We start from the raw sequence: 12,500 nt of genomic DNA, 5'->3' as shown, positions 1-12,500 counted from the left end.
CTGGCACAACACTGTCCGTCCATGTGTTAACCATTTGGGGAGGGTATCCGTTCCCATCAAAATCTTATTTAGTTGATCAGCAATTCTGTCATGCATGTTGGTCAGGTTTTTGATCCAATATCCCTGGACACCATCTTTGCCTGGAGACTTCCAGTTTGGCATTTTCTTAGCTTGTTTTCTGACATTTTCAATACTTATAGTGACCCCTTCCTGTGAGTGTCTCCCTTTAAATTCATCCTTTAACTCAGACAGCCATTCTGCCCTTTGTTATGTTCCTTCTTCACTGTCCAAATATCAACCCAAAACCTTCTACTCTCCTCAGCATCTGGTACCTCGTTTGTTCTAGCTTTATCCCCATTCAATTCCTTGTAAAAAAAATTCTGATCAACACTAAATGTTCGATTTTGTCTGAACTGGTTAATCCTTTGATCGTATCTCTTAATTTTTGCACTTTTGGCAATCATTCTTGTTTCAATTCTTCAACCACAGTTTTAATACCTTTCTTATTCACCTTGATATTTCTCTTTCAGTCTCTGCAATTTTTCATTTTTTCTTGCGGCTGAGTTCACCTCTTAAGTCTCTCTCTAGTATGTTTACATCTTTCCTTATTCTTTTGATATCATCTCCAATGCGGCGTTTCCACCAAGGATCTTTCTTAGCTCTAAATTCCATCTTCTTTAACCCTAGCTGTTCTGCAACCCATACAGTTGCTGCCCTTATCAATTCATTAGTTTCTGTGATGTTTTTGGTTTCAATGTGGCGAATCACTTGATTTACTCTATTAATTTCTCTCTTCAGTTTGTTCTTATCAACCTTTTTAAAGGATATTCCTTCTGCTGTTTTTTTTTCAACATGAATTTTTCTTAGATTCTCAACAATTACCCTTTGACTTTCAGACAAGATATTCTCTAACACATCATCATCTTCGACAACAAAACCTCCATTTTGCTGATCATTTTCCTCCACATTTACATCATCCACCAAATTTACCCCTCAACATCGCCATCCACAAAGTTTTCGTTATCTATCTCCTCTCTACCATCCTCCTCATCATTATTAGCTTCTCTTTCCTCTCCCTCTATAACACTTCTTTTTATCATTTCCAACTCAAACGTTCTTTCTGATGGCTCTGGCCTGGTCACATATACGTTGCTCAGTCGACTCAAACCCTCCTCTGTTCCTCCATTCTCTAACATTCTTTGCCTGTATCCTTGTTAGTTTTCCATTTCATCAAATGGTTACTTCTGAAAAACATTCCATAAACTACTTTACTGTTTCTTTATTTCCACTTTGTTCTCACAGTAGTAGTGATACGACCGGGTCTCCGCTGTCGAACGGAGACACCTGCCGGTGCTAGGGACCATTCCAGCCCCATCACGCACCGATTGGTCTGGGTATTTTATTTGCATTACACTCATAAAGAGGATTGTGTGATAAGTGTCACAACACCAGTATTTTTATCGGGATAATACTAGGGAGGTGGCTATTCAAAGCTAAAGAGTCACCCCCACCCATGAGACGACTAGCCCCCGCCGGACGCCAACCCGGTACTTCATGGTCTCGGGGGAATTTTTTATTATTATTATTATTATTATTATTATTATTATTATTATTATTATTATTATTACTACTACTATTAATAATAATAATAATAATAATAATATTATTATTGTTATCATAATTATTATTATTAATATTATTATTATTATTATTACTGCTACTACTATTATTTTTATATTATTATTATTATTATTAGTAGTAGTAGTAGTAGTAGTAGTATTGTTATTATTATTATTAATATTATTATTATGATTATTATTATTATTTTTATATTCATTAATGCCTTCTTTATTATTATAATTATTATGATAATCATTATTATTTTATTATCATTATAATAATAATAATAATAATAATAATAATAATTATTATTATTATTATTATTATTATTATTATTATTATTATTATTGTTATTATCATCATCATCATCATCATCATCATCATCATATCATCATCATCATCCTTCATCATCATCATCATCATCATGCATCAATCATCATAATATCATCATAAATCATATCATCATCATCATCATCATCATCATCGTCATCATCACATCATCATTATTTCATGCAGGTACAGTATTAATTATTATGATTATATTTAAATTATTATCATATCGTCATAGACTTCATTATTATTGTATCTATAATCATCACTGTGTTATCATTACCATTATAGTACCATTAATACATTGTTGTAATCAATGCTTTTACATTAAGGTAATCTTTCATCTTTAACATTAACCCTCATCATTGTTATCATTACTATCATAACTAGTGTCACCATTATCAATATTATCATTGACATAAGTATATATAAATATATATATATATATATATTATATATATATTATAATATATATAATAATATTATATATATATCTATATATTCCTATTTTTAATCATTATGTCAAAAAAAAAATCATGCAGTTATAATTAACAGACGGCAATGGAAAGCGAGCTAAACTTTTCAGACAAAAAATTTTCAAGCAAGAAAGCTTGGTACGTAATTCGGCTTTGCTCTATTTACCCTTCTGTTCTCTTCAAGTGGCAGTGATATGGTAAGAAAGCAATTAGATTATTTAACTAGGCTAGCAACAAGGACTGGAAATTTACGATTAGAGTGACTGTTACATTGATTGTAGTTGCAAAATGAAAGGACCTCATGTTCTTTCGCGATAAATGCAAGAGTAGATGTATTACACACACACAGATAGACAGATAGACAGACTTACAGACAGACAAGTAGACACTCAACTCAACTCAACTAACTGAACTTACTTAACTAAGTCAACTCAACTCAACTAACTTAACTAACCTTATTAACTTAACTAAACTAACTCAACTTGACTCAAATCCCACTTACTCTCACACATTCACACACACACCCATACATACATTCATACACTAATACACAATCATGCGCACACCAACATTCACACTCACACACATGCATAGTCACATTCACATTCACGCACATGCATGCACACACTCACACTCACACTCACACTCACACTCACACTCTGATATAAACACTCGGACATATATACAGGCTTTGAAAAACTTTTGCCTGTGTTTCCTTTTCCCTCTCCATGACATTTGCTGGTTGATTATCTTTTAACCTAGATGTTTGTTTATCCCAAGAGTGAAAATAAATGTTCTTTATATATATGTATATGTATATGTATATGTATATGTATATGTAATGTATATGTATATGTATATGTATATGTATATGTATATGTATATGTATATGTATATGTATATGTATATGTATATGTATATGTATATGTATATGTATATGTATATGTAATTTGTTCTCCCTTGTTCAGTCATCAAACAGCTGTGTAACAAAATTATTATTTGTCATTACTTCTTGTAAAACATCAGTTGATAATTGCGCTACTTTCATGCACATTGTTATTGAAGCTTGAATGGTATAAAAAGGGAAGGAAAAGGAAGAAAGTAATAGTAGACAGTAATATAGTATGTCAATGCTTTCTTCGAAAAAGTTAATGGCACCCAGTAACATTTAAATTACATAGAACTTGCTTACGTACATTACACAGATGCTTCATGATTGAACAAGGGCAAACATATATAAACGAACATGTATGGATTGCATTATTTTTTTCTTCTTCTTCTTCTTTTGTTCTTCCATCAAGCAAACTATCAAGTAAGAGCAGTAATTAGTGTGTAAATGATATGCAAAAGGAGAAGCAAATATAGGCAGCAGACAGTTTTATGAAATATCTGTTTGTTTATTTATTTTTTTATATTTTATTTATTTATTTATTTTTTATTTATTTATTTATTTATTTTTATTATTTATTTATTTATTAATTTTTTATTTTATTTTTTTTTTATTATTATTTTTTTTTACTGTTATAATTTTCCATACATTTAATGGAAGTACTTTTTCTTTAGCAAATGTAAGCTGCAAGCAGTAGAGGTGAAGGCATTAACATTCAGTTAGTAAATTAAATTTAGGCAATATCAGTTTCTTTATGTACTTATTTATGCATTTAATTTTAGATATTAGAGTATGAGTGGCAATGCTTTAGAGGTTTTTAAACAGTTTATTTAACAACAGGAATTATAGTGTTATACTTGAATGCATTAGTGTTACCAGATAAAATCCGTGCTCGAGAACCTTAGGTGGCTGCAGATTTATTCGGTCAACTGTGCATGCCTGGTATTGAATTTTTTGTCTCAACTCTGTTCCCTTCTTGGTATAAGAATGTTGAAACTGCAGAATCCCAGTCAGCAAGTGCAGCCAATACCCTGATGATAATAAGGGTTCCTAACAGTTATATGCATGTTTATCTGTATGGCATTTGTGTGTGTGATCATGCTGTATGATTATGTGTATTTGTGTGTGTATGTCTGTGTATACAAACAAGTATATGTATGTATGTACATTTATACATATATGTATGATAGTAAGTATGAATATATATTTGTATTTTAAACTTTTACTTAATATATATTTTATGTGACTGAAATTAATGTTTTTTTCATTATGTATATTTGATGTGAATGATTTTTTAAACTGTTCTTTCTCACTCAGCCCTTGATTTTTTATTAAAATAACATTATTTTGAATTCAATTTTTATCAATGATAAATTAATAACTTGTTTTGCATATCTTACAGAATAAAACAATGCAGCTATTGATGGGTTGGAGAAGTGTTAGGATGTGTAGTGTCAGAAGTGTTAGTACAGATTGGAGAAACAGCAACCCAATATCCTTGAGAAAGTTGGTAAGGCAAATCATAATTGGTTTATGATATCTCAACAATGTATGTGAACCAAGAAATATTAATTGACACAGAGAAAGAATATCTATTTTGTTTTATTTTATTTTTAACAAGTTATTCAGTAAATCAAAATTTTCAGATGTCAGATTTTCCTTTTGACTCAGGCTGGATCCAAGCACAAGCACCCATTAGAATGAAGGCAACTCTTGCAAGGCAACTGGTAGACAGGGTGCAAAGGAAGCACAACACAAGCTCAATAGCCATCCCAAAAGCACCTCCAAGACTCAAGCTTCTTACGGATTTCTTTGGTACGTAGATGGAGGGATTGTAAAGGGATAAATGTGATATTGAATGAGGGGAGAGATGATAATGATGATAATGATTTTATGAATTTTCTCTTTCTTCATCTACTTTTGTCAAGTTCTTAGGCATGTTCAATTTAAGGTCTTTCATCCATTATCTGTTCTCTTTCCTTTTGCTAGCATAACTTTAATAATTGAAAGTGACTGCCAGTTCTTTATAAACTTCAATTCAGGTCTTGATCCTTTATTGCAGGGGTGAGCAAATCACAGGCCCAGAGAATAGTTGAGGGCGACCCAAGACTAGGAGAGTGCGATACATTCATTCTTTCGAGGAATATAACAACACTTAAGGTAAGTGGATATTGGTTGTGCAAGTTATTATATTTGTCTGTTTATGAGAATTAGAGAGTTTAGAAGATTGATGAGAAAGGAGACTCTTAGTGTAAGGGAAGTTATCTGGGGAAGAAAAATTATTCCTTATTAATGAAAGAAAGGGGATTTTATTCAAACGGAGTAGTTCTCATTTCAATGTTTATTTATTTATTTATTTATATTTTTTCAAAATTTCTGTTTTTACTATTTCATTTCAATAATTCCAAAAGAGAGAAACTGAAATTTATTTTTGTTCATATTGAAGAGCGTCTTAGTACTGACAAGAAATAATTTTCCAGTTGTGAAAATATAATGCATTTACAGAAGGATATCAGTAAAGGAATGGCTTCTTGTGCATGCAATGCATTTACAGAAGGATATCAGTAAAGGAATAGCTTCTTGTGCATGCAATGTCATACGTATTGAATAAAATATTGCCTGAAATTTATAGGAAAATGGCCTAAGCCCAGAAGAAGTGCGAAGCCATCTGCAACTACTCTACTACTGCCCCCTGACAGTACAGCATCAGATAGCTATCCTCCAAGAACTGGGGCTCATTAATCTCAAGGTTGTTCATTTTAAAAGGTGAGACAGATGGAAAATTGATATGAATAGTTATCTACCAATATATACAGTGGTTAAGGCTTGGAATAATTTTTTTTTAGCAGAACTGGTAAAGCCCAAATTTTCTGAAGCATTTAACAGGTAGGCTTGAAGGAGACTTTTTAAAATCATGTTGTTTCAGTGCACATCAGGAAATATGCAGATTTTTTTTCTATACAGATAATTTTCCTATCCTGCTATACACAATTTCAGACAGACAAAATAAAAATTTTGATGTGCATCTTTTTCCCAGATTTAAAAAACTGTACAAAAGCACATTCCAACTCATCCAGAACTATGGACTGTTGTCTCATGGCTATGACCCAAAGTGGGATATCCTTAAGCCCCTGCAAGTGCCAGAAGAAATCATTGAAAATATTGATTTTCCTCGCAAAATAGCAAACTTAACTCTAGGTGAAGTAAGTGTGACTAAGATTTATTTTTGTTAATAAGAGATACATTAAAGCATATTGATAGACACATGGTATAAAAGTTTAAAAAATGTAAGTGCATTGCAGTTTTGTGCTCACTGGGTCTGTGGATTGAGGATCTTGAGTGTTGATCTAGTACTCAGGTGTTCAAGCCTTTGTGATACCATTAGTGATTAGGACCCTATTTATTCCTAGCATACAGTGGGAGGTGGCAACCAATAGAATATGTAGGTTGACATGTACCCACCTTATATTACAATTGCTTTTCTGAGACAGATTCATGAGAAGCTGTCAAGTATATATCTCCAGTGGCGCTTAGAGTGTGAGGAAGAAGATATCAAAAGGATTCGTCATATTTATCCACCCACAAAAAGAAAGAGCATGAGATTGCAGTGTGAAATGTTTGAGCTTCTGAATAATGAATGGAATATCAATAACAGTAAGGTAATGTTTCTAAAGAAGTTATTGGTGTATATACAATAGTGTTGTGTTAACATTATTTTTTATTATGATATAAATGTAACAAAATTGTGTAAAAATATTAGGTAAATATGTTTGCAGAAATAGCTAACTGTTGTGCTCATAGTAGTGACAATAGCAATTTTACGAGTGCTTGTTTTTGTGAGTTCAGAAGACAATGAGAAAAGAAAGTTTATTTATTTAATCCATAAACTGCCAGTTTGAGGGCCATCCGTGAGGCTACTTTATTTTTTTAATATTGGTAATGCTGCCCAAATGCAGCATTTGGCTTCAGTGTCATTTGTATTTAGTCAGTCTTTCCCATGCTTTGATCTGCTGAATATTCACAAAACAAGCACTCTGCAGATTATGTATGTATATATTTGTGTGTGTGTGTGTGTGTGTGTGTGTGTGTGTGTGTGTGTGTGTGTGTGTGTGTGTGTGTGTGTGTGTGTGTGTGTGTGTGTGTGTGTGTGTGTGTGTGTGTGTGTGTGTGTGTGTGTGTGTGCACTCACATAACCAAACATAACACTCAACGCAATGAAATTGCCAGGTTTTACGGCATGGCTACCTGTTGTCAGGGAGCCCGCACAACCTGAGGCTGATAGGAGAGCAGGTGACAGAGCTTGCAGGGGCCAGCACCAAGGAGGCAGTTGCATTGGCTCCTCGGTTACTCAGTGTTCCTTATTACAAGCTCCTGACCATCAGCAAGATCCTCACAGACCTTGGAGTGGAGCCAGTAGGTTCAAACAGAACTTTGTATTTGTCATATTCATATATTCATTTCTTCTTGTGGTTTGACAGCTCTTAGTTTTTGTTTTTATTATTACTACTTTTTTTTATATAGTCATTATCAAAGAATATTCTTCTGCTATTTCTAGAATGCTGTTCTGAGCTTGCCGCAAGTGTGTACACTGAATCCAGAAACCATACAAGAACGCATTGCTACCCTTCAAAAGGTGCCAGAATTTGAGGCATTGCACTCTCATCCACGTATTCTGCGTCTAATATACTACAATACAAAGATTAAATCTCGCTTGGACCTCTTGCACCAGCTGAAGGATGTCAAATCCATGCCAAGTCTAAATATACTGTCTGGAGACACGGATCAATTCCACCGTTATATCACTCTCGGTGAATTGAAACAAAACAGGCGGGACATTGTCACATTCTTGGCAAGAAGTTTCCATGTAAAATCAAGCAAGATTCGAGATATGCTGAAAGTACAACTGCCTCAAACAACTGTCATAAATGTTAAGAATAATCTCCACCACTTGTTGGCACATGGCTTCACAAAGGAGCAAGTACTAGAGGCCCTGGATGTGGTTCTTTACCCCCCTGAGTTGGTGAGTGACCAGTTGTCCCACCTAGCAAAGAGACCTGAAGCACAGCCTTACTCTGAGTTCAAAGATAACCCAAATGCCTTGCAATTGCTGCTCTATTTTATAGTGAAAAATTCATCCTACAGATTGTAACATAAAATTTATAATATTAAAGTATTGTATTTACATTGACTTTGTCCTTTCTTCTCCTTGTTAATCACTTTTATGAGCCTGGAGCCAACTGAACTATATAAACACTCTATTCAGATACACTGCATCCGCCATGTTGCATGTCGCGCACACACACACACACACACACACACACACTAGTGCACACACACACACACACACACACACACACACACACACACACACACACACACACACACACACACACACACACACACACACATGCATGCATGCACGCACATGCACACGCACACCCACACCCATACACACACACACTTTCTCTCTCTCTTTCAGACACCTCAGCAGGTCTTCTGACCAAAGGAGAAAGGTATAGATTCTCCCTTGCAATAATTTTCTCTCTCACACACTCTCTCTCTCTGTATTTCTCCCTCTCTCTCTTATGTGTCTGTCAGTCTCTCTCTCTCTCTCTCTCTCTCCCTCTCCCTCTCCTCACTCTCTCTCCTTTCCCTTTCCCTTTCCCTCTCCTTCTCCTTCCCCCCCCCCACTCTCTCTCTCTCTCTCATTCACTGTCTTTCGCCATCTCTGTTTTTCTTTCTCATTCTTGCACATCTGCCTGTAAGCAATCCTCAGTTGTCTGTGCTTGTGCCATGACCCAAGTATATTTGGTGTAGTAAGTAAATAAAAAAAAAAAAAAAAAATTAAAGAGAAAGAAAATCATTATGACATATATTCACTAAAGGCAAGTAATTGAAAATATAATATATATAATATATAAAATATTCCATCTAGACATCATGCTGGAAGAGGATTTGCATATATAAAAGAAAAACAATTTATATCATTTATTGTTAGCATTATGTTGTAAGCAAATACAAAACTAATATATCCTGCCACTATTTCATATTTACAAACAACAAACTATAGCAATTTTTAATTACAAAAATGTGTAAAGTAGCAAATCTAAAACTTAACTTTTATATACACTATATGAAACAAAACATAACAGTTTTTCAAATGCACAGCAATTACTTAAATATTTTAATCCAAGCTTTAATAAATCATCATCTTCGCCATATTTAAATTTTGTTACAGACCTACAATTGTTTGAAATACAGAAAGCCACAAGAGAAAGTTAATGGAGTTGGTCTTTACATAACTGCTTTGCAGTTAGCTATCATTTACACTTGTTATTGTCATCTCTATTGCTGGAGAAGAGTCTTGTGAACAAACACTATCTTTAGATGTTACAATTGCTGTGATAATCTATGTTCTAGAAATATGTTCAGCATAGCACTGTTATGACAAACTGTTACAGCTCCCCCAAATTGTATGATACAAATTAATAAGTTTTACGTACAAAATTCCACACTTATTCACTGGCTCATTTAAGTTTCCTTTATAATTATAAGTAGGCATCACAAAAGTCATGAGAGTTGAAAATGAAGCATTTCCTCTCCCTGAAGGCCCTATCACACCAGCACTTTTTCTATCCACTTTTGTATTTCTAAATGAACTCTCTGCATGCAAATGACCTTATCCTACCATAAAGGTAGAGTACCATTGCTAACTAGGTAGCAAACATAGTGCCGTGTAAAACAAACATGGTGCCATCCAAGTATGGTTCTGAGAATCCAATGAGCATTCTTATACATAACCCATTATTTTAAAGAGATATAATCAAGTAAAGAAGACTATTATATTGTATATAAAAATGTTCAAGACTATTGGCTTGTTTGCATGAACTTATTTTATTTAATTTATCAATTAAAGCATTGTAGTAGCATAATCAAGATAGACAGCTGGAAGGAAGCTGTTGTTACTGCCTTTGCAAAAATTGACAAAAAGGCCTTTTACTTTGCACAAAAGCTGTTGTTTGTAGAATGAGAAGACCTTAGCTGCAGTATTCCTAATGCATATGTATTTTAGTACAAAACCTGTTTTTAAATTAAGTGGCCATTTGATAATACATTTTGCAGGATGAGTTTCAGACTGAAATATGCTTACCACTGGTAAAAGAATCAGACACAATTTCAGATTATTATTCATATATATGTGTATATATGTATGTGTATATATATATATATATATATATATATATATATATATATATATATATATATATATATATATGTATTATTATGATATCAGAGAGATGTGTTCCCATAACAAGAGCGATGAAACTCTACTATGAAAACTGTTTGCAGATACAGGAGATAAAAGAAGGTTAAAACTACATTTGTAAACAGAGTATGCAACCATTTTTTGCAGAAAAATGCATTGAATATAACTCCCAAAAATCTAAGTAACATTTTTAAAGGAAGAAGGTTTTTCCTTTGATACAGGTCTTATGAGCTTGGTGGTTGGTCAACCTCACTGAACATTATATTTTGATGTACAGCCATTTGAGTAGTATGACTGTTCTCGTAAAGATTAAAAAAAAAATCATAACAATAATACAACATCAAGGTTTATATTTAGGAACTGTGAATATAGTATGATATGCCACCTATATCAAGTATCTGTATGAAAGAATTGATATATGAAACCATTTTATATTTCTTCAGATAGGGCATAAAAAGTTGAGGATTCTACAAGAAATTCAAATAATTTGAATTGGAGTTGCTTACTCCTAATAATTACAAATTACACTTATAGATGTATTTCCAAATGTTCTATCTGTTGAAAAGGTTAAGTTGCTTTGTCCCATTTCCAAATTCTCCAACTCTAAATATCTAAATTAGGCATTATACCCCCAATGGTTTAAAGGGTATTTCCTGAAAATATGCAATTATGATACAATAAATTTTAAGTACAACTTGCTAAAACATTAGTTTCTTTTAATAATTTCACAGGACAGGACAGGGAGGTCTGCACAAGTTCCTTTATTGTCTTAACTCTTTGAATAACATCAAAAGCCTACATGACCTGTCAAAATATATAAAGATATTCCAACTGAATCTTCAAGAAAGTTTTTAAAATATCCTTTCCCTGTGATGTTGCAAAATTAGATGTCATCCTAGAGACTGCATGCCGGAGAAAGTTGTAAGACAGAGCATAAAAGTCAAACAAGACAATGGCATTTTTTCAGAAGCATTAGTTGTATGTTAAGAAGCAGACATTTTTTCTTATACCAACCTATTATCAGTGATCTAGAATATATCTTAAAATAAATCTACTGATGAACTTATGAAAAAAAGAAAAGAAAAAAAATGTGTATGACATCTGATTATGCTTTGAGGAATAACAATAAATAAAGTACATATCAATTAGTAATATGCAAGCCATGAGAAGTGAAGCTTAAAAAAAACGTATGTACATGATACAGTGCAGGAAAAGTATGTACAGTCTCTACTGTTACTCATTCATGCTAATGACAGTAATAGAAATAATTTTTATATTATCACTCTTCCTCATTGTGTGTCTGAGCCATGACATGATATCACAGTTTTAGGAGGTGCACATTATCTGTTTTAATATTCAATATATTAGAATAGATCAAAGTGGTGAAGCCTAACCAAGGTGAAGTATAGATCACTTCATAAATTTATCATAAACATAAATAATATCTTAGGGGATTCTGCTTCATAGAAAAAATGCTTCCTCTGTCTATACACAAAATATGGATTAACATTTCTGCAGTCAATTTGGATTGCAGTTTTGTATTTGTCTCACCATCACCAGAAACAAAAGTCACATGATTACAGAGTTTTTATATCTACCCTAACAGATAAACAAAACTTATTATAATTATAGTCTACTAATGCAATAATTCAACCTAGACTTTACATTTTGTCCAGGTAACAGAAGGAATTATGTTTGTCACAAGGCTCATTGCTCCCCAAAATGTTGAATTTGATTAAAATTAATATTTGACCATCTGGCATTACTTTCTTTATTAAAGATGTTCTCCTGTAGTACATTATTAAAACAGTGTTGACCCCTTATGGAAAAGTGTATTGAGTAGTGTACACCATAGGAAAAGAGCTACTGCATATATACATTGTGGAAACAACCAAAGAAATCTATATTAGATAAGTAG

At 33.0% G+C, this 12,500-nt stretch overlaps 2 protein-coding genes across 3 annotated transcripts in view; both read left to right on the top strand.

Moving 5' to 3' along the window:
* LOC119573113 (cAMP-dependent protein kinase catalytic subunit 3-like) overlaps positions 1-12,500 on the top strand; it is a 57,251-nt gene that overhangs the window by 20,546 nt on the left and 24,205 nt on the right. The gene's annotated exons all lie outside the window — the stretch shown is intronic.
* LOC119573112 lies at positions 4,698-8,503 on the top strand. Of its 2 annotated transcripts, none has more exons than XM_037920145.1 (8): positions 4,698-4,825; positions 4,962-5,130; positions 5,378-5,475; positions 5,948-6,081; positions 6,353-6,518; positions 6,807-6,974; positions 7,543-7,728; positions 7,871-8,503. In XM_037920145.1, exons 1-8 carry the CDS (start codon positions 4,727-4,729, stop codon positions 8,462-8,464), a joined length of 1,614 nt encoding a protein of 537 aa, XP_037776073.1. In that variant the 5' UTR covers positions 4,698-4,726; the 3' UTR covers positions 8,465-8,503. The 2 variants fall into 2 exon arrangements, with proteins under 2 accessions (XP_037776073.1, XP_037776075.1); XM_037920147.1 differs by having other exon boundaries at positions 4,709-4,825; positions 4,987-5,130.

The sequence above is a fragment of the Penaeus monodon genome, chromosome 5 (assembly GCF_015228065.2).
Source record: "Penaeus monodon isolate SGIC_2016 chromosome 5, NSTDA_Pmon_1, whole genome shotgun sequence".
Taxonomy (NCBI): Eukaryota; Metazoa; Arthropoda; class Malacostraca; order Decapoda; family Penaeidae; genus Penaeus; species Penaeus monodon.
This window is presented reverse-complemented; position numbering and strand designations above follow the sequence as displayed.

Coding starts and splice junctions, on each gene's coding strand:
- LOC119573112 (XM_037920145.1), top strand. CDS start 4,727: ATGCAGCTATTGATGGGTTGGAGAAGTGTTAGGATGTGTAGTGTCAGA. Junction 4,826..4,961: donor CAATATCCTTGAGAAAGTTG/GTAAGGCAAATC, acceptor CAAAATTTTCAG/ATGTCAGATTTTCCTTTTGA. Junction 6,975..7,542: donor GGAATATCAATAACAGTAAG/GTAATGTTTCTA, acceptor TGAAATTGCCAG/GTTTTACGGCATGGCTACCT.